The sequence below is a fragment of the Papio anubis genome, chromosome 16 (assembly GCF_008728515.1).
Source record: "Papio anubis isolate 15944 chromosome 16, Panubis1.0, whole genome shotgun sequence".
Classification (NCBI taxonomy): Eukaryota; Metazoa; Chordata; class Mammalia; order Primates; family Cercopithecidae; genus Papio; species Papio anubis.
Window position 1 is genome coordinate 78,861,530 of NC_044991.1, and position 27,483 is coordinate 78,889,012.

Genomic DNA, 27,483 nt, shown 5'->3' on the forward strand with positions numbered 1-27,483 from the left:
TCGCCTGCTTACCTAATGGGGATGATGTTGGAAAACAAGAGGAGGAAGCGGATGATCTGCAGGTACCAACGACCTGCAAAGTGCTGAAGGGCAACCATGACCAGCGAGACCACCACTAGGGCACCAAAGAGGATCTTGGTGAGGCAGTTCACTTCCAAGTCGAACAGGCCGATCTGTGGGACGAAGCACAAACCGGGGCTTGAGATTAGCTGGAGCAACTCACAGCCTGCCAGAGAGCCAGTCCTTCCCCCACAAACACCTCTACCCCGGGTAGGACAGTGGGACCCATCGATCCTCGTATCTTTGGTCTACGAACACTGTGCTTCCATGGGCTGGAGTTCATAACAGGCATCCAAGGGAACTCAGAGAATTCTGAAAATTCAAACAAATGTTTACGACTAACGAAGATTTACTCTTGGAAATATCTCAGAGAGTTACTGCTGCGCTGGTTGGTTGTGCACTGCATAGCCTCTACCACCCTGCATAGTGCCGTGGCCTTGTAAAATGACTCAGATCCTAAACTCGGAGCACCCTACCCAACACCAACTCGGTAGTGCCTGAAAGTCTGGGGCACACGCCAGCGGTGGAAACCTAATTTTTAGGTGGTGCATTAATGGATGTTATTATTTTATTATTTATTTGTTTATTTATTTAGAGATGGAGTCTCGCTTTGTCACCCAGGCTGAAGTGCAAGGGCGCAATCTCGGCTCACACCTCCTGGGTTCAGGCGATTCTCCTGCCTCAGCCTCCCGATTAGCTGGGATTATGGCGCCTGCCACCCCACCTGGCTAATTTTTGTATTTTCAGTAGAGACAGGGTTTCACCATGTTGGCCAGGCTGGTCTCAACTCCTGGCCTCAGGTGATCCACCTGCCTCGGCCTCCCAAAGTGCTGGGATTACAGGTGTGAGCCACCGCGCCTGGCCCTGGACATTATTATTTTAATAATAACACACTTATTTTCATGTATAGTCTTTTAAAAAGTAGCAAATCATATCCACAACTTCACAGAAATATGTCCCAGGATAAGGCTAAAACATTAAACAAACGATTTTATCGTTGTAATGATGGCTGTAACGTCTAATGGTAGAGTGACCATGATGGAAATTTAGGAGACACAGGATTCCTTCCTGCTATTGACAAAAGACATTATTCTGTAATGTTCTGACTCTTAAAAATTGGAGGAGGGGGCCGGGCGCGGTGGCTCACGCCTGTAATCCCAGCACTTTGGGAGGCCGAGGCGGGCGGATCACAAGGTCAGGAGATCGAGACCACGGTGAAACCTCGTCTCTACTAAAAAAAAATACAAAAAATTAGCCGGGCGCGGTTGTGGGCGCCTGTAGTCCCAGCTACTCGGGAGGCTGAGGCAGGAGAATGGCGGGAACCCGGGAGGCGGAGCTTGCAGTGAGCTGAGATCCGGCCACTGCACTCCAGCCTGGGCGACAGAGCGAGACTCCGTCTCAAAAAAAAAAAAAAAAAAAAAAAAAATTGGAGGAGGGGTAAGCTGGGACGGCGGGTCACGGTTTGAATCACATAGGCCTGCCCGGTCCTCACTGTGTAGCCTGGACAGGGCATGGTGCTTCCTGAAGCCGTTTCTCACAGATAAAGGAAGCACGGCACTCGCAGGGCTGTTATGAGGATGAAATGAGATGCATGTGAAGGCTGAAACACAAGACGTGCAAACAGCACGTGCTCTGTAGTTTAACCTAAAAGCACAAAAAATGCTGGGTGCCATGGCTCACGCCTGTAATCCCAGCACTTTGGGAGGCCGAGGCGGGAGGATCACTTGAGGTCCGGTGCTTGAGACCAGCCTGCCCAACACAGTGAAATCCCATCTCTACTGTAAACACAAAAATTAGTCAGGCATGGTTGTACATGCCTGTAGTCCCAGCTACTCAGGAGGCGGAGGTGGCAGGATCGCTTGAGCCCAGGAGGCAGAGGTTACAGTGAGCCAAAATCGAGCCACTGCATTCCTGCATGGGCAGCAAAGCGAGACCCTGACTCAAAAAAAAAAAAAAAAGGCACAAAAAATGTCATATATCCACAGATATGTGACTACATGTTTATGTATTGTATTATATATGTGTATGTATATGTATTTATGTGTATACACACACACACGCATATGCATAAAAAGATAATGTCTGTATAAATATCACTCTTAGGTGTCCCTATTTTAATATCTCGTCACTCACCCACCAGAACCAACCAGCCCACGGCTGGTCAATGCACCCCATGACCTCGTACACACCTTACTTCGGGGATTTGAGGTATTCATGACACTCCGGAGTTCTCTGCCAGTGTAAAGAACAACACCCACAACAGTACCTAAAATGGAAAAAAAAAAGAAAAGTAATATTAACAGAGACAGGCAGGCTTGCAGACAGAAGAGTCTGATCCTTTTGAGAGACTGGTTTCTTTTTTTTCTTTTTCTTTTTTTTTTTTTTTTTTTTTGAGACAGAGTCTTGCTCTGTTGCCCAGGTTGGAGTCTGGAGTGCAGTGGCGCTACATGGGCTCACTGAAAGCCTCCCGGGTTCAAGCGATTCTCCTGCCTTAGTCTCCTGAATAACTGGGATTACAGGCATGCACCACCATGCCTGGCTAATTTTTGGTTTTATTATTATTTTTTTTTGAGACGGAGTTTTACTCTTGTTGCCCAGGCTACAGTGCAATGGTGAGATCTCGGCTTACCGCAACCTCTACCTCCTGGGTTCAAACAATTCTCCTGCCTCAGCCTCCCGAGTAGCTGGGATTACAGGCACCTGCCACCACACCCGGCTAATTTTTGTATTTTTAGTAGAGACAGGGTTTCACCATGTTGGCCAGGATGGTCTTGAACTCCTGACTTCAACTGATCCACCTGCCTTGGCCTCCCAAAGTGCTTGGATTACAGGCATGAGCCACGTCGCCTGACCTAGAGACCATGTTCAAAACCCAACAGCCACACTATGAGAACATCACAGGTTTTACATTAGAGCCAAACCAAGGGCCAAACCAATGATCTGTGGCTACACTGACCAACAGAACAGCCACTAACCACTGAAAACCCTTTAAGTTTAAATTCAGTTAAATTAAATACAGCGCCCACCCTCCCTAGCCCATTTCATGGCCACACGAGCTAGGAGCTACCTCATGGAAGAGTGAAGACCCAGAGCCTTCTCATTACCGCAAAACCTGTACTGGTGAATGCTGGTCTACAGGACCCAGTGGCTTCTAACGGAAGGAGACTAGGGAAAGGGGTGGCTTGCCCTTTGTGCCCCGGTCATAGAGGCTTCCAGAGGTGCCTAGAACATTCCTACCTTCATCAGCTATTATGGAAACTTGGAAAGAGATGCTTCTTTTTAGAGCACATTCTTCCTGCTCAGCCTGATCCCTTTCAGCCTAACTTACCCATTTGGGGGACGCCTGTCCCAAGGACAACTCTTTCCTAAGAACTCCCACCCCTTCTAGCCCCCAGGCACAACAAGAAAAGGCATCAATCCTTCGAAAGTCAACAATTTACTGAAGAAATAAACATGGCCAGTGAACAAGAGGAAAATGCTCAATCTAGGAAATAATCAAAAAATGCAAAATAAACCATTTTTATCCCAATTAGACGGGCAAAAATTCAAAAAACTGAGAACCACCAAGGTTAGCCAACAGCGGGGAAAGTAAATCCTGTCATACACACTGCTGGCCGACGTGCACACTGGTGTGATCTATTTTGGAGAGAAATTTGGCAGTATCTGTCAAAATTTTACTTCTCTCCCCTTCTCAGTGTGTGCCAAGAAAATCAACACAGCGGGAAAGATAGAGAATAAAGAAGGAAACCAAGAAATACTGCATCACAGGGAGTGAGCGGTGCTAGGCTGAAAGTCAAGTCAGGTGGAGAAACAGGCAGGACCGGGTGGCGGGGCGGGGGGCGGGAGGTGGAGGGGGTAGGCAGTTTGTACTGTCTCCGTTCACGTCATCTGAGCCGAAACTTGGAACACGAAGGAGCCAGCCCTGCCAAGCTCTCAGGGAAGATCCCAGGAATACAAGCAATTTGGTCTCTGCTGGAAAGAGAAAACACCTCCTTCTCTGTGCTCTCTCCCCCTCACCCTCAGGAATGCCACTGTCAGGAGACACAAAAATCCAAAAAGGCTGAAGCACATCTGCGGTAAAGAGCCCACCCCCAAATGCAGCGCTGGGACCATATCTTGGACAAAGAGCCCTAGGAGGAGGCGCTGAAGTCCTTCCAGGGTCTAACACACTCAGCCAGGCAAACAATGTTCTCCAGGACAATGCAGTTCCCTTCCAGGGAGGCTCCCAGCAGATGGCAGGCCAGGGAGAGCTTGTGGTGGCTTCTCGGCAGATGGCAGGCTCCTGTGAACACAGGCAGCCCCTCCCTTCAGGCCCCTGTCACCACAGCAGATGGCTGGACAGTGGGAGTCGAGCCCGGGCTGAGCTTGGGATGACCACACAACCGCTGCATTCACTCCTAAGCAGATGCAGCTCAGCCTCAATCCCCAGAGGTCAGGGTTAGAGAGGGCCCCAGTAACAAGGAGGACCCCAAAGGGATGTCTCCCACACCTGGCCTGGCCAACCTTGATGCCATCAGATGCTGCTGAAAATGGCCTTTCCCAACCCATGCCTTCTTGTGCTCAGGACACAGGCTCTGCCTCCACAAGATCCCAACCCCAGCCTTGTCCTCAGTGAGGCCACCACCTGGAGAGGATGCACACAACGGATGCGCATTGGCTTGGTCTGTACGTTGCTCTCAAGGTTCTGAATAACTGGCCCCTTTTAAATTCAGGAGCTTGCCTATTAAAAAAAAAAAAAAAAAAAAAAAAAGAGGCCAGGCACAGTGGCTCCCACCTGTAATCCCAGCACTTTGGAGGCCAAGGCAGGTGGATCACCTGAGGTCAGGAGATCTCAGGTTGAGACCAGCCTGGCCAACGTGGCAAAACCCCATCTCTACTAAAAATATAAAAATCAGCCCAGAGTGGTGGCACATGCCTGTAATCCCAGCTACTTGGGAGGCTGAGGCAGGAGAACTGCTTGAACCCGGGAGGCGGAGGTTGCAGTGAGCCAAGATCACGCCACTGCACTCCAGCCTGGGTGACGGACTGAGACTCTGTCTAGGAAAAAAAAAAAAGAAAAAAAAATCTTAAAAAAGAGATCTCTGGCTTTTCCTGGAAGAGTGGAAGATCTGATGACATTGAGTCCACATTCCTCATGCTACACCCAGTGAGTGCTGAAGAACAACCACTTCTTAGGCACGTGCTCTGAGCTCACCATGGTCCCCATCCGCCACTATCCACTCCTTTAAATCCCCTGCCCAATTTGTAACTGTTGACCCGAAAGTATCCACCCCTAGGCCTCTGGTCCCCTCCTTCCCCTGCTGTCACCTCTGCAGTCCCTCCTTGCTCTCAAGGTTCTCTTCACTCCCACCCTCTGCAGCCTGCAGGCCACGCAGCCCTTTCCATTCTCCCAGCCAGTGTCCATCTGCTTTCTCCAAAAGGCCAGGAGGTCACGGTCAGGCATTTCACGGAGTTCTACTGACTCTCTGGAACAGTGTGGTGCTGCCTTGGGGTCAGGGCTATACTGTGACCCCTTTGTTCCTCATCCACAACAAAATAAATGCTGAACCCGAGAATCAGGAATTGGAAATGCTTTTTTTTTTTTTTTTTTTGAGACGGAGTCTCGCTCTGTCGCCCAGGCTGGAGTGCAGTGGCATGATCTTGGCTCACTGCAAGCTCCGCCTCCCAGGTTCATGTCATTCTCCTACCTCAGCCTCCCGAGTAGCTGGGACTACAGGTACCCGCCACCACGCCCAGCTAATTTTTTGTATTTTTATTAGAGATGGGGTTTCACCGTGTTGGCCAGGATGGTCTCCATCTCCTGACCTTGTGATCCGCCCACCTCAGCCTCCCAAAGTGCTGGGATTACAGGTGTGAGCCACCACGCCCGGCTGGAAATTTTTATAGTAATTAAATACTGCTGCAATATTCGGGCATGTGATCAGAGGAGTCGTCTCATCAAATGGGGTATAGACCACGGAGGCACTATCAAACTGTTGTGGGCCGGGCACGGTGGCTCATGCTTATATTCCCAGCACTTTGGGAGGCTGAAGCAGGTGGATCACTTGAGGTCAGGAGTTCGAGACCAGCCTGGCCAACATGGTGAAATCCCGTCTCCACTAAAAATATAAAAATTATGCAGGTGTGGTGATGGGCGCCTGTAATCCCAGCTACTGGGGAGGCCAACGCAGAAGAATAGCTTGAACCCGGGAGGTGGAAGTTGCAGTGAGCCGAGATCGCACCACTGCACTCCAGCCTGAGTGACAGAGTGAGACTCTGTCTCAAAAAAAAACTGTTGTGGCAAGGTGCACATAGTGTGGCTGCATATTACTCACGCACAGAGGCAGGACCACAAATCAATCTTCTACACAATAGGGGGAAAACCCAACAAACCTGTCCCCCTCCACTAAAAGCCTGAGAAGAACTGGTGCTCTAGCCCTTCTTCTAGAAGAACAGGGCTAGAGCACCAGTTCTTCTCACCTTCTAAGAGGTGGCTGTTCCTCAACCTAGGCTCTGTAACATTCAGGCCACCTTCTCTGCCAAGCCCCTGGTCCTCCTCCATCCCTTCCCTTATCCATCACTCTTGTGCTGCCTCAGCCTTGCAGCCCTGCATTGGCTACCATGGCAACCACATCTTCTACAAACTGATGCCAGCTGATGCAGCTGGATCTCATTATTGCTTGGCAAGCTTTTTTCTTTTTTTAAAAACTTCCAACAGGTAACAGCAGACCTGTTATCTGTTATCTGTAACCGAGAGGCAGGAGTTACATCCTATAGGGAACACAGAAGTGAAATCTCACATAATTAAGATGACTCTTGCTGGCTGTTCCTTGTGTTGAGAACTAGAAGGCAATGGCTTATGTTTACATTAGAATCAGAGGGCAATTACATGTCTACTCAGTGAGATGCAGGGGAAACTGAGGCCAATTAAGGAAGCAGTCAATGCCCAGATGCTCATACTGACTACAAATCACACACCGACTAAGGGGCAGGGCAGGCAATGCCATCAGATCACTGCTGTGCTCTCTCTCTCCTACTCACCCCCCAAAATAACCGAGCACACAGAGAGGAATTCAGACAAGGGATCTTTAACTCCACAAGGCATCTCCCATGAACTGTCTGAAATAGCTTTCCTCTTCAAGATGCCACTTTGCCTTCCACTCTCCTCCTCCCAGGAGATGACCTCTCCAAGGCGTGTGACCTTGAGCAAGTTGCTTAGCCTGAGGCTCAGTGCCTCATCCCATTAAATGTCCTCGTGTAATGTTATGAGACCAAATCAAGAGAATGGCAGCAAAACAGTTCGTCGATTAAAAGTAACTGATGATGAAGACGTAATTAGTACTGCTCATCTCTGAGATTAAGACTGACAAGCGGCCTTTCCAACATTGCTCCTTCCACCTCAGGTTTCTCTGCATTTTCAGCTCAACTATTTTCCTTTTTACTGGGTTCAAAGGAAATACAAAAAAACTCTCTCCCATTTCTTCTATAGCCCATCCTAAATTTCTTTTTTTTTTTTTTTGAGGAGTCTCACTCTGTCGCCTAGGCTGGAGTGCAGTGGTGCAATTTCGGCTCACTGCAAGCTCCACTTCCCAGGTTCAAGCAATTCTCCTGCCTCAGCCTCCCAAGTAGCTGGGACTACAGGTGCGTGCTACCACGCCTGGCTAATTTTTGTATTTTTAGTAAAGATGAGGTTTCACCATGTTGGTCAGGCTGGTCTCGAACTCCTGACCTCAAGTGATCCACCCGCCTCAGTCTCCCAAAGTGCTGAGAGTACAGGTGTGAGCCACCACGCCTGGCCTCCATCCTAAACCTCCAATATACCATAAATCCCATGTTGTGGGCATAGGCATCTGTCTCTTAAGGCACTACCACAGCACTGGGAGTGGCAATGGATCTCAGCACAGAACAGGTGCGCTCTTGCTGCATGAAAAGGAGGAAGGAAGAAGAAAATCACCAAAAGGAAAAACAAACTGGCATATGAAAATGCGTTTATTACTGAAATGTTAACATTTTCAGTAGCCAAGGTGGTGGTTACCCTTGGGCGGGTGTTGGGGAGCTAGAAGGGAGTGGAGGGGAGCTTCTTCGGGGCTGGGAAGTGATATCACCCTGTTCCTTGATCTGGGTGCTAGCCACACAAATGTTAACTGTGTTAAAATCCATCAAGCACAGGGTGGAAGGAGGGTGAGGATCAGAGAACACTACCTACTGGGTACTATGCTTACTGCCTGGGTGACAACATCATCTGTACACCAAACTCCCGCAACATGCAATTTGCCCGTGTGACAAACCTGCACGTGCACCCCCAAACCTAAAACAAAAGTTGGAAGGAAAAAAAAATCCACCAAGCACTATGTTTAGGATTTTCTGTGTGTGTACTATCCTTCCACAAAAGGTTTAGAAAAGAAGAAGAAATGGTGAACTGACCACAAAAAATGAAGTACATCCTATTTATGTGGCTGTCTAGTAAGGAGACAGGCACATGACAGGCAGTCATGAATTTCCAGCCCCGCCTACGCCAGATGAAACAGGACATGACAACTTTACCCTCATCTTGTTCTCATCACCTTTAACACCTCTCTGTTCCACCCAAAGACACAAGCATTTGACACAGACATCCTCTACTCTAAAGTGTGTTGCTTTTCATTGTATCTTTTTTTTTTTTTTTTGAGACAGAGTTCCCCCCCTGTGGCCCAGGCTTGGGGTGCAATGATGCGCCTGTAGTCCCAGCTACTCGGGAGGCTGAGGCCAGAGAATGGCGTGAACCTGGGAGGTGGAGCTTGCAGTGAGCCAAAATCACACCACTGCACTCCAGCCTAGGCGACTGAGCAAGACTCCCTCTCAGAAAAAAATGGTGCAACTTCTGCTTCCCGGGTTTAAGTGATTCTCCCACCTCAGCCTCCTGAGTAGCTGAGATTACAGGCACGTGCCACCACACTCAGCTAATTTTTTGTATTTTTAGTAGAGACGGGGTTTTACTATGTTGGCCAGGCTGGTCTTGAACTCCTGACCTCAGGTGATCCACCTACATTGGCCTCCCAAAGTGCTGGGATTACAGGCCTGAGTCACTGCATTCAAGACCAGCCTGACCAACATAGTAAAACCTCATCTTTACTAAAAATACAAAAAATTAGCCAGGCGTTCTGGCTCACACCTGTAATCCTAGAACTTTGGGAGGCTGAGGCGGGTGGATCACGAGGTCAGGAGATCGAGACCACCCTGGCTAATGCAGTGAACCCTGTCCCTACTAAAAATACAAAAAAATTAGCCGGCCTGGTGGCAGGCGCCTGTAGTCCCAGCTACTAAGGAGGCTGAAGCAGAAGAATGGCATGAACCTGGGAGGCGGAGCTTGCAGTGAGCCAAAATCACGCCACTGCACTCCAGCCTGGGCGACTGAGCAAGACTCCGTCTCAGAAAAAAATAATAATAATAATAAATAGGGTCTTGCTCTGTCACCCAAACTGGAGTACACTGGTGATCACAGCTCACTGCAGCCTTGACCTCCAAGCTCAAGCAATCCTCCCACCTCAGCCTCCTATATAGCTAGGACCAAAGTCACACAACACAACACCTGGATAATGTTTTGTTTTGTTTTTTTAATTTATTTTTTTTTGAGACAGAGTCTCACTCTGTCACCCAGGCTGGAGTGCAGTAGCATGATCTCGGCTCACTGCAAGCTCCGTCTCCCAGGTTCACACCATTCTCCTGCCTCAGCCTCCCAAGTAGCTGGGACTACAGGCGCCCGCCACCAGGTCGGCTAATTTTTTGTATTTTTAGTAGGGACGGGGTTCACTGTATTAGCCAGGACGGTCTCCATCTCCTGACATTGTGATCCGCCCGCCTCAGCCTCCTAAAGTGCTGGGATTATAGGCATGAGCCACCACACCCGGCCATGTTTTATTTTTTGTAGAGATGGGTTTTCATCATATTGCCTAGTCTGGTCTCAAACTCCTGAACTCAAGCAATCCTCCTCCCTTGGTCTCCCAAAGTGCTAGGATTACAGGTGTGAGCTACTGTGCCCAGCCTCATTTTACACTTTCATGCCCCATAAGGCTGCTTGTTCACACAGGGCCAGACACGCAGACTGGGCCTAAAGGTCTGGAGCCTGGAGTCTGACCCGAGGTAGTATTCCCTTGCCAGTTAGCTCTCCTAACTCTATTCCTTAAACCAAGTATTTTAATATAAGACTATATAAACACTCCAAAAAAAGTCAGTGGATATTTTTACAATTTTAGAGCAGAGAAAATTTTCTTAGCATGGCACAAAAAACAGAAACCATAAACAAAAGACTCCAGCCTGGGCAACATGGCAAAACTCCGTCTCTACAAAACATACAAAAAGTTAGCCAGGTGTGGTGAGGTGTGCCTACAGTCCCAGCTATTCAGGAGGCTGAGGTGGGAGAATCATTTGAACCTGGGAGGTCGAGGCTGCAGCGAGCCCTGATCATGTCACTGCACTACAACCTGGGTGACAGATCAAGACCCTGTCTTGAAAAGAAAAAAACATCAATAGGTCTGACTAGATAAAAACTGCAAACTTTAGTTCCAAAATACTAATGAGATCAAGTGAAACAGTCATTACAATTAAGTCAACGAATAAAAGATTAATATTCTTTTTTTTTTTTTTTTTTTGAGACGGAGTCTCACCCTGTCGCCCAGGCTGGAGTGCAGTGGCCGGATCTCAGCTCACTGCAAGCTCCGCCTCCCGGGTTTACGCCATTCTCCTGCCTCAGCCTCCCGAGTAGCTGGGACTACAGGCGCCCGCCACCTCGCCCAGCTAGTTTTTTTTTGTACTATTTAGTAGAGATGGGGTTTCACCGTGTTCGCCAGGATGGTCTCGATCTCCTGACCTCATGATCCGCCCGTCTTGGCCTCCCAAAGTGCTGGGATTACAGGCTTGAGCCACTGCGCCTGGCCAAAGATTAATATTCTTATGACATAAACAATTCTTACAAATTATTTTTTAAAAGCCCATAAGCAGAAAAAATGGACACAGTACACAAACTGGCCATTCACACTATATATTTAAGAAAATACAAATAAATAAAATAAAGGAAGATGTTTGTACAAATAATTTTTCTAAAGGCAAATCAATATGTTAACATTTGTCCAATATCTATCACATGGGCAAAAATTAAAAAGTCAGACAAACACACTGCTGGCTAGGTACACATATAAGTTAAGACTATCAGGTGCCAGGAGGCGGAGTCTGGAGAATGGCATGTAACCGGGAGGCGGAGGTTGCAGTGAGCTGAGATCACGCCACTGCACTCTAGCCTGGGCAACAGTGCGAGACTCCGTCACCAAAAAAAAAAAAAAAAAAAAAAAGATTATCAGGAGAAGAGGCAAGTTTGCTGGGTGAATCAAAACATAAAATGCATATGCCCTTCCAACAGCAATCCTGTCTGTAATCTCAGCACTTTAAGAGGCCGAGGCAAGTGGATCATGAGGTCAGGAGTTTGAGACCAGCCTGAGAAACATGGTGAAATCTCATCTCTACTAAAAATACAAAAACAATTAGCTGGGTGTGGTGGCAGGCCCTGTAATCCCAGCTACTTGGGAGGCTGAGGCAGGAGAATCACTTGAACACGGGAAGGTGGAGGTTGCAGTGAGCCAAGATCATGACACTACACTCCAGCCTGGGAAAGGAGGAGGAGGAAAGGACAGGACAGAACAGGAAAGGACAGAACAGGACAGGACAGGACAGGACAGGAAATGAAATGAAAAAATGTAGGCAATATAAAAATTTAAAATTTCCATATGGTAAAAGAAAATAAAGCCCATCACAAACAAAAACAAAAGACAAAAAACTGAAAAAATATTTATAATCCACAACAAGTGTAAGTTTGAGATTCTTTCCTCTATAAGGCATTCTAACAAAGTAATGAGAAAAAGAACTACAAAGGAAAGCAGATAGACCAAAATATTAAGAATTAGCTGACAGGTAGAAAGACGTTCAACTATATTTGCAATTAAATCAAAATTAAAACAGTAGGCTGGGCGCGGTGGCTCATGCCTGTAACCCCAGCACTTTGGGAGGCCGAGGCGGGCAGATCACCTGAGGTCAGGAGTTCGAGACCAGCCTGGCCAACATGGTGAAATCCCACCTTTACTAAAAATACAAAAATTAGCTGGGGGTGGTTGCACACACCTGTAATCCCAGCTACTGGAGAGGCTGAGGCAGAAGAATCATTTGAACCGGGAGGCAGAGGTTGCAGTGAACCAAGATGGGCACCACTGCACTCCAGCCTAGGTGACAGAGACAGAGAGACTCCGTCTTTTTTTTTTAAAAAAAAAAGCCAACTAGTAACTTACAAAGAAACAAAACAGACAGATGCAAAGATGAACACCTGCCAGGTAATCTAGGAAATTCAAACTGAATGAGATACTTATTTTTCAGTCAAATTATCAAAGAATAAAATGTAATTAATTATTTGTTAATAAATGACTTGAAAGTGGGAAAAAATTGGTTCAAGTGACGTGGGTGGAAAGTGGCGAGAAGGGGCGGGATGTGAACGTCTGCATGCTGCGTGCCCTGGGTGGCTGCGCCCAGGCGTGGCCCAGGCATGACCGTGCAGAATGTCTCACTCTTTAGTCATCAGGGGGCCTGAGAGACATTCCAAAGTATGATGAAAACAAAGGCAGGCAGTGGAAATGAAATGTGGTAAAAAAAAAAACCTCAAGGGAGAGTGCATCTCTGCCTATTTGTATTAAGTAGTGCATGTGTGGATGGTGACACATGGTACTCTGGGGATAGTTTGTGCTGTTTCATTCCCTCTCCTTGCCACACAGGATCCTAATCAAGTGTCTACTGGACTAAAGAGCGACAAAGAAGGAACAGGCAAGGTGGTTTACACCTATGATCCCAGCATTTTGGCTGAAGCAGAAGGATCACGTGAGTCCGAGAGTTTGAGACCAGCCTGGGGAACAGTGAGACCCCCATCTCTAAAAAAGTACTTAAAAATTAGCTGGGCATGGTGGCATGCACTTGTAGTCCCAGCTGTTTGGGAGGCTGAGGCAGGAGGACTGCTTGAGCCCAGGAGTTAGAGGCTGCAGCGAGCCATGATTGCACCCCTGCGCTCCAGCCTGGGTGACAGAATGAGACCCTGTCTCAAAAGAAAAAAAAAAAAAATGAACGAATGAATGAATGAAAGAGAGAAGCAACCAGCAGAGGAAAATGGCTTGATGGTGGGGAATGGAGAATACTATGTTTGAAGAATGGAAAAAATTGATTCCTCTAATAGTAAAGACAGAAAGTCACCAGCAGTAGAATTATAATACTAATTATACTATTAAGTTAATGATATCACAAAATGTAAGAAAATGATGGCTACACAGTAAGTTCTGTTTCTGGAGCAAAGTGCCTAGGTTCAAGTTCCAACTCTGCCTTTTACCTGCTGTGTGACCTCGGAGCAAGTTACCTAACCTCACTCAGCCTCAGTTCCGTCACCTGCAGAATGGGCATAATATGAATAATAGTACTACCCTCACGGTGCCTTTAGGAGGGTTAAGTGCAGTGTGTAACACACATAAGCACCCAGCACAGGGCCTGACACATGGGCTGCATGCCGCTGATGTTAACCACTGCTATCAGGGGTCATATTCAGCCCATGCAGTCAGGTTCAGTGTCATCCCGGCACTGAAAGACACCAATGGGCCGGGTGCAGTGGCTCACGTCTGTAATCCCAGCACTTAGGGAGGCTGAGGTGGGTGGATCACTTGAGGTCAGAAGTTTGAGACCAGCCTGGCCAACATGGTGAAATCCCATCTCTACTAAAAATACAAAAACTAGCCAGCGTGGTGGTATGGGCCTATAATTCCAGCTACTTGGGAGACTGAGACACAAGAATTGCTTGTACCCGGGGGGCAGAGGTTACAGTGAGCCAAGATTGTGCCACTGTGCTCCAGCCTAGGTGACAGAGTAAGACCTTGTCTCAAAAAAAGAGAAAAAGAAAAAGAAAAGCACCAATATCCACTTCCTCTTGGTGTTTAAACACAGAAGCTCCAGCTCAATCAGGCCCACGCCCTTTCCGAGGGCCCCAGTGCCGGCAGTCCCAGCGCAACATACCCTACAAACACAACCTCCAGCCAGAACATCCAGGCTGCCTCCAGCTCTGGGACAGATTAGAATGTCAATCTGAAGAGGCAATTACAGCTATTCCCAGCGTGGACGCTGCAAAAAGGTCCACAGGCCATGCCAGCTTCTCCCCCAGGCGTCTCTAAGTGTCCGAGCTGCAATTAGATGTCAGTTTAATTCCCTGGAGGTGTCGGAACAAGTGGAAAATGCCATTTGAACGAGCACTCCTTTTACCAACTGACAGATGATTATTCTAATTACGAAAGGATTTTCTTTCCTTTTCAAATTGCTACCACATTCCTCGAAACGGCGTCTTACCTGATGCGACCACGGTGCCAGCCCACAGCGTGTTCTCTATGCTCAGGCTCTCGCTGATCGGGGGGTCGCTGTCTTCCTGGAAAAGACCAAACGGACACACGTGCACCCCGCATGGCTTCCCTGGAATCCACAGGCAGCTTCTAGCCTGGTCCGCTCGCGATATCCCCCTGAGGAAACTGGGGGCCCGGTTTGGAAGCCGACGGCTCCACCATGAGGGGAGGGCCGAGCTCTTCCACCATTGCCCTTGGGGTTTTCATCTCCCACAGAAATACGTGAAAAAGTTGGCCTGTGATTTAAGAAGCGCGGGCCTCTCAGCACTGAAAAATGTTTTACACGGTAAGAATCAAAACGTAAAAGCAAACCAATTAGGCTGTTTGCAGGGCAACTTTGTTTGTGGCTTATAGAAAGAGAACGTGGACAATGTAATGTGGGTTCTAGAAATCTGTCGACCCATATTCCTAAAATAATTTTTTTTTTTTTTTGAGATGGAGTCTTACTCTGCCACCCAGGCTGGAGTGCAGTGGCGCGATCTTGGCCCACTGCAACCTCCACCTCCCAGGTTCAAGCAATTCTCCTGACCTCAGGAGATCCGCCTACCTCAGCCTCCCGAAGTGCTGGGATTACAGGTGTGAGCCACCACACCAGGCCTCCTAAAACAAATTAAATCCAAATTTAATTTCTCTTCTGAAAGGTCTGGAAGTGGCTTAAAAATTATGAAAACGGCAGATAGGATTTGTATGAATAAAAGATGACCAAAGTTGGGTACGGTGGCTCACGCCTGTAATCCCAACACTTTGGGAGGCCAAGGTGGGTGGATCACCTGAGGTCAGGAGTTCGAGACCAGCCTGGCCAACATGGTGAAACCCTGTCTCTACTAAAAATACAAAAACTTAGCCAGGCGTGGTGATGCATGCCTGTAATCCCAGCTACTCAGGAGGCTGAGGCAGGAGAATCGCTTGAACCAGGGAGGCAGAGGTTCCAATGAGCCGAGATCATGCCACTGCACTCTAGCCTGGGCGACAGAAGGAGACTGCCTCAAAAAAAAAAAAAAAAAGGCCAGGCACAGTGGCTCATGCCTGTAATCCCAGCACTTTGGAAGGCCAAGGCCGGCAGATCACGAGGTCAGGAGATTGAGACCATCCTGGCTAACAGTGAAAACCTGTCTCTACTAAAAATACAAAAAACTAGCCGGGCATGGTGGCAGGTGCCTGTAGTCCTAGCTACTCAGGAGGCTGAGGCAGGAGAATGGCGTGAACCTGGGACACGCAGCTTGCAGTGAGCCGAGATCGCACCACTGCACTCCAGCCTGGGCGACAGAGCGAGACTCCGTCTCAAAAAAAAAGAAAAAAAAAAAAAAACAGAGGACATAGATCCATCTGAAGGACAGAGAAAGAAAAACTGCTTTCAGACGTCAGCATTCATGTGAATTATAGCAAAGCTTGGCTCTAAGTTGTTGGGTCATTCAAGCCGTTCCAAGGTTGGAAGAAAATTCTAGTTGTGTCGACCTTACTGAGAAACAATACGTTGGCTTTCAAGGTGGTGCCTTCTTTACGTCCCCACCCGGCATAAAACTACCTCCTGACAAAGAACTATCAGTAGTTCTCAGTCTTCATCCCTTACACACTCCCAGTGACAGGATCCTGTGTGAAGTAAGCTCACTTACTCGGGTAAAAGTTCCCACGAAGTTGTGAATGTCAATATTTGGCTCTTCCGCGTACACATACGATCGAATCTGAAGAAGGTCCTGTTCAACAGAAGTCACATTCGGGAGTCAAAACAAAATCACTTCACAATTCAAGACTTCAGGAGGCATCCACTATTTTTAAAAAGCAACTGTATTTCCCACACACAGCAAACAGGCCCTTAAAATTACAGGGAAGGTGGAAACAAGAGGAAAGTCCTCTGTTAAGTAAGTTTAGGAGTCACCGCATACAGTATCTCGAGACACCCTGAGAGACTGTACAGTGAAGACCCTTGTTTCTCTATGTTTACCCAGCACTTTCCAGACTTGATGGGGTGATACTACACACCTATGAATACCCTGGAAAGTGGCAGATCCTCCTCTGCTAAATTCTGGCTTGCAAGACTTGTCTGTACCATTGAAAATACTCATTCAAGCTAGGCGTGGTGGTTAATGCCTGTAATACCAGCACTTTGGGAGGATGAAGTGGGCGGATCAGTTGAGGCCAGGAGTTCGAGACCAGCATGGCCAACATGTTGAAATCCTGTCTCTACTAAAAATACAAAAAAATTAGCCGGGCGTGGTGGTGCGTGCCTGTAATTGCAGCTACTCGGGAGGCTGAGGCAGGAGAATCGCTTGAACCCGGGAGGCGGAAGTTGCAGTGAGCTGAAATCGCGCCACTGCACTCCAGCCTGGATGACAGAGTGAGACACCATCTCAAAAAAAAAAAAAAAAGAAAGAAAGAAAATACTCATTCAACAAATGATTACTGGGCATCTACTCGGTATAAACCTCTAGGAAGAGCTGAAAAAGCAAGTAAGAATGCCTCTCACCCATAAGGATGGCTATCAAAACAAAAACAAAAACAAGTATGATGAAGAGGTGGAGAATCTGGAGGCCCTGTGCACTGTTGCTGGGAACGTCAGATGGTGTAACAGCTATGGAAATAGCACAGCACTTCCTCAAAAAATTAATCAGAAAACTACCAAATAATCCAGCAATTCCACCTCCGGGTATATACCCAAAAGAACTGAAAGCAGGGACATGACATGATCATCTGTCCACCCATGTATGAAGCAGCATTATTCACAACAGCCAAGACGTGGAAGCAAGTCAAACAAGCATCAGTGGATGAATGGATAAATAAAGTGTGGTCTGTCCATGCAATGGAATATTACTCAGCCTTAAAAAGGAAGAAGTTCTGACACAGGCTACGATACGGATGAAACTGGAAGACGACATTATGCTAAGTGAAATAAACCAGTCACAAAAAGACAAAAACTAAGTGATTCCACTTATAGGAGGAACTTAAAGTAGTTTAATTCATAGAGACAGAAAAACAGAAAGATGCTCGCCAGGGGTTGGGCCAAGGCGGGAATGAAGTTACTGCTTAATGAGTCCAGAGTTCTAGTTTTGAAAGATGAAAAAAGTTCCAAAGATGAACATGGCTGATGCCTGCATGACAAGGTCAGTGTACTTCAGGCCACTGAACTGTGCACTTAAAAATGATTACGATGGTACATTTTATGTTATGTGTCTTTTAGCGCAATTTTTTTAAAAGCAAATGAGAAGTCAACCTTAGGTGATAAGAAAGCCCAAAAGTGAAAGATCTGGGCAAAAACTACATTTCAAAGCAGCATATGTGAAGTGGCATAAGACAGGTACAGTCAGGGGGAGCAGCAGTCACTTCCAGAACAAAGAAGAAAGGAAGTAGACGGGGACTGGGCACCAGGAAAGGCGACGGAGGGGGCAGGGGTGAAGCCCAGGAGGAGGAAGGGACAGGCCAAAGCGCAGTGTGGAATGGAAATAAGTTCAGAAGCAGAAAGCCCCATCGAGCCGGGACAGGATGGAATGATTCCCTGCACTGGCACAGGCGGGTCCCGAGAGGAAATGGCAGGGCGTGGCCCAGATCATGCAACAAGTTAAAGGCCAAGCTAACAATGGATGATTATGTCATATACATACCCACTCACACATATATATGGCATGAGGACAGGAGGTTATATTATAGTGTTGTTTTTTTCTCAGTTGCTTTTCTTCTTTTTTTTTTTCTTTTTGAGATGGAGTCTTGCTCTGTTGCCAGGCTGGAGTGCAATGGTGCAGTCTCGTCTCACTGCAACCTACACCTCCCAGGTTCAAGCCATTCTCCTGCCTCAGCCTCCCAAGTAGCTGTGACTACAGGCGCATGCCACCACACCCAACTAATTTTTTTTTTTTTTTTTAATAGAGACAGTCTCGATCTCTTGACTCGTGATCCACCCGCCTCAGCCTCCCAAAGTGCTGGGATTACAGGCATGAGCCACCGCGTCCGGCCTACTTTTCTTCTTAATAGGAAGGTCATCTGCTACGGGGGGCTCTTGAGTTCCCATACTCGGCCAACTGCCTGCTGGTCAAAGATGAGGCTTTGCACAAAGAGAGCCAGGAGCAAACCCCAGCCCCCACATACCAGTCGTATGAATTTGGAGAAATCAGTGACCCCTCTGCTCTGTCTCTGACCTGTGAAACAGCCACACCACCACTACATTTTAGGGGAGCAGTACACAGACACCATGGGGCCCCGCTTCCACGCCTGCTGCGCAGAGGGACACAGCTGCCCTTGGATGGGCAAGTGACCACAGGACCTGTGCTTCATCAGGGCACCCTGAGGCCACGGCTGCGGTCACCGCAGCCAGCTCTGTACCAGCACCTGGCTATTGGATCTGTTTCTTCTCCTCTCTTCCTTTTCCAGATTCTTCTTACTTCCTCTTCATTTTAACACAATTATTTCAACCCGTACTGCCAATCCTGACGACGCGGACCAGGGAGGCCCGTTACTCCTGCAGGAGAAGGCAGTCCAGCCATGAAGGAGCCAGCTGAGCTAGAAGCAGGTGTCTTGTCTAAACTTCGCAGCTCCTGCCAGCAGCCTGTTGTAGCATGTCCCCATCCCAGTCATTTACAAGTTTCTTTGTACCCTGTCTTTACCTGACCTTTCAAAGGGTAGTAGGAATCACTGCCAGAAAAAAAGGAAGCAGGGATTGCCTTACTAGATAAATCTTACTTGATAACCAAGACACCCAATTATAAAGTGATAAATATACCAAAAAATGTCCAGAAATATTAAAAAATGGGAAATGGATATATTGTGATAGCCACGTCTTGGAATATTATGCAGATGCAAAAAAAGAATGAAACTACACTCCAAGGTGGGACATAGTAGCTCACACCTATAATCCCAGCACTATGGGAGGCCGAGACTGGTGGATCACTTGAGGTCAGGAGTTCGAGACCAGCCTGGCCAACATGGTGACACCCCATCTCTACTAAAAATACAAAAATTAGCCAGGCGTGGTGGCAGGTGCCTTTAATCCCAGCTACTCGGGAGGCTGAGGCAGGAGAATTGCTTGAACCTGGGAGGTGGAAGTTGCAGTGAGCTGAGATCACGCCACTGTACTCTACCCTGGGCAAGAGAGGGAAACTCCATCTCAAAAAAAAAGAGGGAGGCCAGGCATGGTGGCTCACACGTGTAATCCCAGCACTTTGGGAGGCCGAGGCAGGTGGATCACTTGAGGTCAGGAGTTCAAGACAAGGCTGACCAACCTGGTAAAACCCCATTTCTACTAAAAATACACACACACAAAAAATAGCTGGGCATGGTGGCACACGCCTGTAATTTCAGCAACTCAGGAAGCTGAGGCCGGAGAATTGCTTGAACCCAGGAGGTGGAGGCTGCAATGAGCTGAGATCACACCATTGCACTCCAGCCTGGGCAACAAGATTGAAATTCCATCACAAAAAAAAAAAAAAAAGTATACTCTAAATTTTGTTTGTTTTTGAGATGGAGTCTCGCTCTGCTGCCAGGCTGGAGTGCAGTGGTGTGATCTCAGCTCACTGCAACCTCCACCTCCCAGATTCAAACTATTTCCCTGCCTCGGCCTTCCAAATAGCTAAGACTACAGGCACACACCACCAAGCCTGGATAACTTTTTGTATTTTAGTAGAGACAGGGTTTCACCGTGTTGGCCAGGATGATCTCGATCTCCTGACCTCGTGATCCACCCACCTCCCAAAGTGCTAGGATTACAGGTGTGAGCCACCACGCCCAGCCTTCTCTAAATTTTTAATGAAATGAACTGTCAACATTTAAAATTTGAGTGATTTCACATGAAAATCTGGATTTCTGGGTGCTCTTTCAAAAACAATCAGATAGGCAAACTTGGCCAACAACGCCACTTGGCAACAAGGGCCAAGAGATGGTAGAGGCTACCAGCCACCCCTTCAGGCAGAGCCTGCACTCTTGCTAACTAACTAGGAGGCACCATATGCATACTGCCTCTGTGTATTCATAAGGCTCAGAGACACATTAAACGTGGAGTAGGGCCGAGTGTGGTGGCTCACACCTGTAATCCCAGCACTGTGGGAGGCTAAGGCAGGTGGATCACCTGAAGTCAGGAGTTTGAGACCAGCCTGGCCAACATGGTGAAACCCCATCAATACAGAAATTAGCTGGGCGTGGTGGCTCACGACTGTAGTCCCAGCTACTCGGAGGCTGAGGCAGGATAATCACTTGAACCCGGGAGGCAGAGGTTGCAGTGAGCTGAGATGGTGCCACTGCACTCCAGCCTGGGCAACAGAATAAGATTCTGTCTCCAAAAAAAAAAAAAAAAAAGGCCAGGTGCAGTGGCTCACACCTGTAATCCAAGCACTTTGGGAATCCGAGGCCCATGGGTGGATCACAAGGTCAGGAGATTGACGCCATCTTCGCTAACACAGTGAAACCCTGTCTCTACCAAAAATACAAAAAATTAACTAGGTGGGGTGGCAGGCACCTGTAGTCCCAGTTACTCAGGAGGCTGAGGCAGGAGAATGGCGTGAACCCGGGATGCAGAGCTTGCAGTGAACCGAGATCGCGCCACTGCACTCCAGCCTGGGTGACAGAGTGAGACTCCATCAAAAAAAAAAAAGTGGACGGTGAAAAAAACTGCAGAACAACGAATACAGTCTTATGCCATTTATGTGAAACCACATACCACAAACAAGTCTGCATTTGTATATTTATAAGTAAGTGCATTGAGAAACATCTGGAAAGACCACTATTGACTTCACATGACCCTTGATTCCCTCTGGGAAGAAGGTAAGATCTGAGGTAAAGGCTGTGAGCAGGACTTCTCACTTTTTCTTCCACAGCTTTCCATACAGTTGAACTATTTTTAACAAGAATATACTCATGTATTAATCAGGTCATCGTTTCATATAAATCTTTTTTTGTTCTTTTGAGACAGGGTCTCCCTCTGTTGCCCAGCCTGGAGTACAGTGGCACAATCTCAGCTCACTGCAACCTCCGCCTCCCAGGTTCAAGCCATCCTCCCACCTCAGCATCCCGAGTAGCTGGGACGATAGGTGTGTGCTACCAGGCCTGGCTACTTCTTGTATTTTTTTTTTTTTTTTTTTTTTTTTTTTTTTTTGAGACGGACTCAGGCTGAGGGAAAGGCATCTCGGGCTCACTGTAGTGCCCACCTCCTCGGCTCACGCTTATTCTCTTCCCGCCTCAGCCTCCGAGTAGCTGGGACTACAGGCGCTCACCACCACGCCTCGGCTAGTTTTTGTATTTTTAGTAGAGACGGGTTTCACCATGTTAGCTAGGGATGGTCTCGATCTCCTGACCTCGTGATCCACCCCGCCTCGGCCTCCCAAAGTGCTGGGATTACAGGCTTGAGCCACCGCGTCCGGCCTACTTCTTGTATTTTTTGTAGAGACAGGGTTTCACCACATTGCCCAGGATGTTCTCACATCTGCTGCTCTGCCCTCTCCCAGATTACAGGCGTGAGCCACTGCGCCCAGCTCATATACATCTCATTATCTAAAATTGTGTTAAAATGCTGCTCCTCACAGAGACCACCCCCCAATAATCACACTAAGGCCGAGAGTTCCTTGACAACAAAGAAGACAGGATCTCATCTTTCTCTGAAACCCAGTCCGAGCCTGGACCCAACGAGAGGCAAAGCGAGCGTTTATTAAACTGCGTCATGCTTCTAAAGCATGCACCAAGTAATGCGATCCCATGCTGCGGAATCTGCAGCACCTTCCCTTCCATGCCCCCCTAACCTGTCTCTAGAACAGATCTTTTAAATTGTTTTGAAGATCAGAATTCTGTCGTCAGGTTAGCTACACCTCACAGGCATGACGGTGGCTGCTACAAGTCCCCAGGGGCTCCTAGCCAGTAGTTAGAAACTCACTGTTCTAACATTCCTGGTTTAGGCCGGGCGCCGTGGCTCATGCCAGTAACCACAGCACTTTGGGAGGCTGAGGCAGGTGGATCAACTGGGGCCAGGAGTTTGAGACCATCCTGGCCAACACCACGAAACCCTGCCTCTACTAAAAATACAAATATTAGCCGGGCGCGGTGGCGGGTGCCTGTAATCCCAGCTACTCGGGAGGCTGAGGCAGGAAAATTGCTTGAACCCAGGAGGTGGAAGTTGTAGTGAGCCAAGATCACGCCACCGTACTCCACCCTGGGCAACAGAGTAAGAGTTCGTCTCATAAATAAATAATAAAATAAAATTCCTGGTTTAAAATTAACAGTAATAATGGTGCTATTTCACTTTGTATTAGCCATGAAAAATCATTCATAGGGTGGCTACATTTCTTGTTATGTCAGTCCCACCAAGATGTGGACCTATCCTCCTCCCTCAGGGGACACAGTAAGGAGTGGCTTCGATCCATGTGACGTGAGTACAGGGGAAGCTTCTGTGTTCCACTTCATCCTTCCAGACCACGGTGGGGCACGCCAGTCACCGGGCACTTAAGTTACACTTGACCAACTACTGCGGCCATCCTCTCAGCCAGGGCCGGCACCCCGTCATGCACACTGGGGATACGGCAGAGAATACAACAGGCAGAGCCCACCCGCAGGGACGCTGCCTGGGAGTGAGCGAAGTGGGGATGCAGGGAGAGGAGGGCAGAAAGAGCCTCTCCGATAAGGAGACTCGTGAGCAAAAGCTCAGTGGAGCGTGGAGATGACCTGCCAGGCAGACTCGCCAGAGATCAGAGGGCTCCCGGTGGAGGAAACGGCAACAGTAAACATCCAGGGACAGAATGACAGACCCGACAGGCTGGCAGGCAGAGGAGAGAAGGCCAGGCACTGAGGTCGCAGCCTCAGCAGAGAGACAAATGGGAAGGACCTGAAGATGACAGCAAGCACCGCAGAACTGATTCTCAGTAAGAGGAGAAATCTTTGGAGGGTTTTTTTTTTTATTTTATGATTATTACTTTTATTAGACACAGGTCTCACTATGCTGCCCAGGCTGGAGTGCAGTTGCTATTCCCAGGGACAATGACAGCTCACTAAAGCATCGAACCCATGGGCTTAAGCAATCCTCCTGACTCAGCCTCTCGGGGAGCTGGGACTACAGGTGCATGCCGCCGAGCCTGGCCTACCTTCGTAGGTTTTGAGCAGAGCAGTGACATGCTCTGGCTTACCCTTTAAATTCTGGTGAGGCACGTGGGCAAGGCTCCTTACGGTTTTCAGCTTCCCACGGGAGAGCGCACTGCCTACCCTCAGGGTCTGCTTTTGGCCTGGCCACATCAGGGAAGCCAACTAATCCCAGGGGCTCTCCAGGACCCCACGCTCCCCCACCCGCCCCACTTCACAGCTGCCGTCCCATTCCTGGCCCCCAAGGTATTGAGTTCGAGAACCCTGCTAAGACAGGTTGCCAGCATGGGCTTCTGCAGGGAAAGCTACTCACGGCGGCCGTGGGGAGCCTCTGCGTGCAGGCCACGGGAAGCCGCAGCTTCCAGTCCGTCTCCCCATCCAGCTGATCCGTCCGCAAGAAGCATGACCCTGCGGGAAGGAAGTCGGGTGCTGTCACCTGCACCTCAAGCACCCTTCCCTTGGCAGCTCTGGGCAGCGTCTGCTCTGGTCCTTGTAAAAACAGCCAACCAATGGCCAGCGACCACAAGGGAAAATACATATCCTAACTCCCACTTCTTCCAAAATAAGCTCTGGGATCAGAAAGCTCAGAGTTCAAACCCTCACTCCACCACTCTCTCTCAGTGAGATCCTAGGCTAGTTTCTTGGCCTTGTTAAGCTCCAGTGTCTGTAAAATGTGGAGAAACACAGACCTCACAATCTTGCTGTAGAGATTCAGTGGAGAGATAGAACGGGGACCAGCACAGGGTGACCAGCATTCCTAGCTGTCTGGCCAGGCATCGCCAGCACCTTCTCAGGACCCAAACCACCTGAGTGCAGGTCCAGGCTCTGCCACATACTAGCTTTGTGCCCTGATAGTTGCCTATCCTCTCTGAGCCTCAGTTTCCTCGTCTGTAAAAGTGGAGATAGGGACAGTCCTGACCCTGCAGGGGTGATTCGTGCATAGAGCTCAGAACAGCACCGATCGATCCAGGCAAGCACGAGGTCATTACGGGATGGCACACTTCAGAGGTGTATCTTTCAGTCTGACATACAGATCCATGCAAGTAGTCAGCTGTACACTCCATCAGATACAGAACACACCCCATTCACGACACTGCAGTTCAGTCTTTGAGAACTATTAACATAGAACACACATAATTTTGGTTTTTTTGTTTTTTGTTTTTTTAAGAAAAAAGGAGCATGTCAGGGGCCCTGATAACTCCATAATGCTCTGTTTTCACTAAATAGGACACAAGAACAAATTTGAAGACAAAGCCGTAGTTTTTCAAAGACTGTTTTAATCTAGTGCCTTTTACCTCCTGTCCTGATTACATATCAGTATATAATTTTACTTGTACTTTAATTCCATTAATAATGAAATACATTGCAGCGTCCTCAAACGAATACGAATGTAAATTTTTCACGTGTTCAGAAACCTCCAATCATGCCAGATAAGAGAAAAACAGCCTATTTCCTCAGAACAGCTTAAATAACAAAAATTAAAATCAAGGCCATTTTGGCCGGTCGTGGTGGCTCACACCTGTAATTCCAGCACTTTGGGAGGCTGATGGATCACTTGAGGTCAGGAGTTCAAGACCAGCCTGGCCAACATGGTGAAACCCCATCCCTATCAAAAATATAAAAATTAGCCAGGCATGTTGGTGCACGGGAGGCTGAGGCAGGAGAATGGCTTGAACCCAGGAGGCAGAGGTTGCAGTAAGCTGAGATCATACCACAGCATTCCAGCCTGGGCAACAGAGCAAGACCCGGTCTCAAGAAAAAAAAAAAAAAATTAAGGCAATCTTAGTAGACTGATAGGGTGGGCAGGCAATGGCAGCTGCCACCCTAGGGAACAACTGCAAGGAGTTAAAGGCCTTGTAGGAGACTTCAGAGATTCCCAGCCCGCAAACTCAGGCTACCATAAATAAATCAATAAGTGCTATGGGCAAGGTCCCCAACTCATGAACAAAGGCCAGAAAAGACAGCCCCCTCTCCCCAGTTTCTATACTGCCCCCACTCATGATACATCTGCTGGTATCAGCTTAGAAGAGAGAGGATTTCTGTTTACTTCTACATGTTAGAGACACTTCCTCATCCCAACTCCTGAGGCTGAGCTTAACACAGCCCGGAGAGGAAACCCAAGGCCACTGTATGCGTGACTTGACCAGCTGTGAGTCAGCCGGTGTTCCACAAACTGTATTTTTTAATGACCAAAATCTATGGACTTTTAAACACCAACAACACTGTTTAAAAAGAACGGTCTATTGAAAAAGATGCTTTTGATTTGCCTCCATGGCTCCAAAATGATAATCTACTTTGTGACATTTTCAAATGATTATTTTACCAAATTACCACTGAAAGGTTAATGGTTATTTTCCAAATTGATCTCAGATGTTTACCGTTTTTTTCTGATGTCCTCAGGAAGATCATGTCGGCAGGGACCCGCTGGTTCTGTGTTATGAAAAGAAAGACTGTTACTGTGAATGAATGACCATGTGCCGGGTGGGGGGAGGGAGGGTTTCCGCCCCCACCCCCAACCCCTCCTTGGGTTGTTGGGGGGGTGGGGACTGAAACTCACAGCCTCTTTTAAGTTTCTGCCTTTGTCAAAGACAGATTTGGGGATTTATTTTGAATCTGAAAAATCTTGCACACTGCTGCTACTTTACTAATCCCCTATCAAAATCTTATCTTGGAAAGAGAGCTTCTAGTTTTCTGGCGAATTCAACCATTACCTCCCAAAATCCCAAAAGTCTACCTCCCCAGCTGGCTCTCTTCCAGGCTGTCTGCTGAGACTCAAGACAGACCCTGCGCTCACGCTTTCTGCTTCTACCAACTTCCCAGCTTGATGTTTGGCTTTTAGTGGATTTTAATAAGGAAGGAAAGTAGTAAGAAGCAACAAAAGCCATTCTCAAAAACACTGGGGGAAGCGGGGGGAGCCAGCAGCCCCCATTTAATTATGAACAGAAAAGTATGTGATAACATAGAGGGGGTTTGTGTGGTTCTTCTGAGCTACCACCCAAAAGAGTTTCACTTTACCTCAAAGCAGCTTTGAGTTCTTGGATTTAATCCTTTTAAAAGAGCATAGCTCAATTTCTACAGAAACAAGTTAAGACACAACCCTTTTCTAATCAAATATTATTCCAAGGCTCTCCAGAGCCACCCCCCAAAATCCAATACCTTCCAAATATACACACTAGAAAAAGATATGAGTGTTTGCTAAAGTAACAAACACACTGACACAGCTATTTTTTAAAACGTATTTTTGGTCTTTTTACTGTTCTCAGGTTACACTTAACCCCTGCTCCCCATAAAATAAAAAACAAGCACAATGGTTAAGTTGGGAAATACAAGCTAAAATGGCTCAAAAGGTAAATTTTATAAATATTTTAAGTGTCTATATAGTAAGTAGACTTCTAGGAAAGATTTTATTATATTTTTTTATCCCAAAATAATAAGCACATCGAACAGGAAATCAAAACTTGTACTTGTGTTTGTAAGCAGGATTTCTGGCTAACCAACACATATAAACCTTGAAAAAATATTTGTGTGTGTGTGTGTGTGTGTCTCACAGGAGATTTTTCTCCCGAGGCAAAGTTTTTGGAGAGAATCCCAAAATGCATCATTCAGTTCGTCTACCAGATACACAAATGACACGTTAGGACCCATGAAGTGGTATTCACACACAAGCTTCCAGATCCTGCTCACCTTTTCAACGATGATAAGGTCTCCAACTTGGATGTTAGAACTCTTCACCTTCACTGTGCCTGCAATGCAACAGGTTGAAGATACATCACCATCTTAATTCATTTCAATTCAACATGTCTTTACAGAGTGCCCAGCCTGCAAACACACAGCACACCCAGAAGTACATGCTCCCACCCGCGGCTGCCACCGACTCCAGCACCATTATCTCCTGCCTCTCCAGGAAAGGGCTCAACCGCTGCAGAGGCCGCTGCAGACATAAATGCCCGCTTCACAGAGCACT

The 27,483-nt window shown here is 47.7% G+C and overlaps 1 protein-coding gene across 1 annotated transcript in view; it reads right to left on the reverse strand.

Moving 5' to 3' along the window:
- Positions 1-27,483, reverse strand: part of ATP9A (ATPase phospholipid transporting 9A (putative)) — a 138,812-nt gene that overhangs the window by 76,517 nt on the left and 34,812 nt on the right. Inside the window, exons 5-11 of the mRNA XM_003904604.5 lie at positions 27,204-27,262; positions 25,898-25,949; positions 23,833-23,927; positions 16,094-16,174; positions 14,431-14,506; positions 2,250-2,326; positions 13-173 (exon numbers count right to left, since the gene is read on the reverse strand). Coding sequence (XP_003904653.2) covers positions 13-173; positions 2,250-2,326; positions 14,431-14,506; positions 16,094-16,174; positions 23,833-23,927; positions 25,898-25,949; positions 27,204-27,262 — 601 coding nt within the window. The remainder of the gene's footprint in view (positions 1-12; positions 174-2,249; positions 2,327-14,430; positions 14,507-16,093; positions 16,175-23,832; positions 23,928-25,897; positions 25,950-27,203; positions 27,263-27,483) is intronic.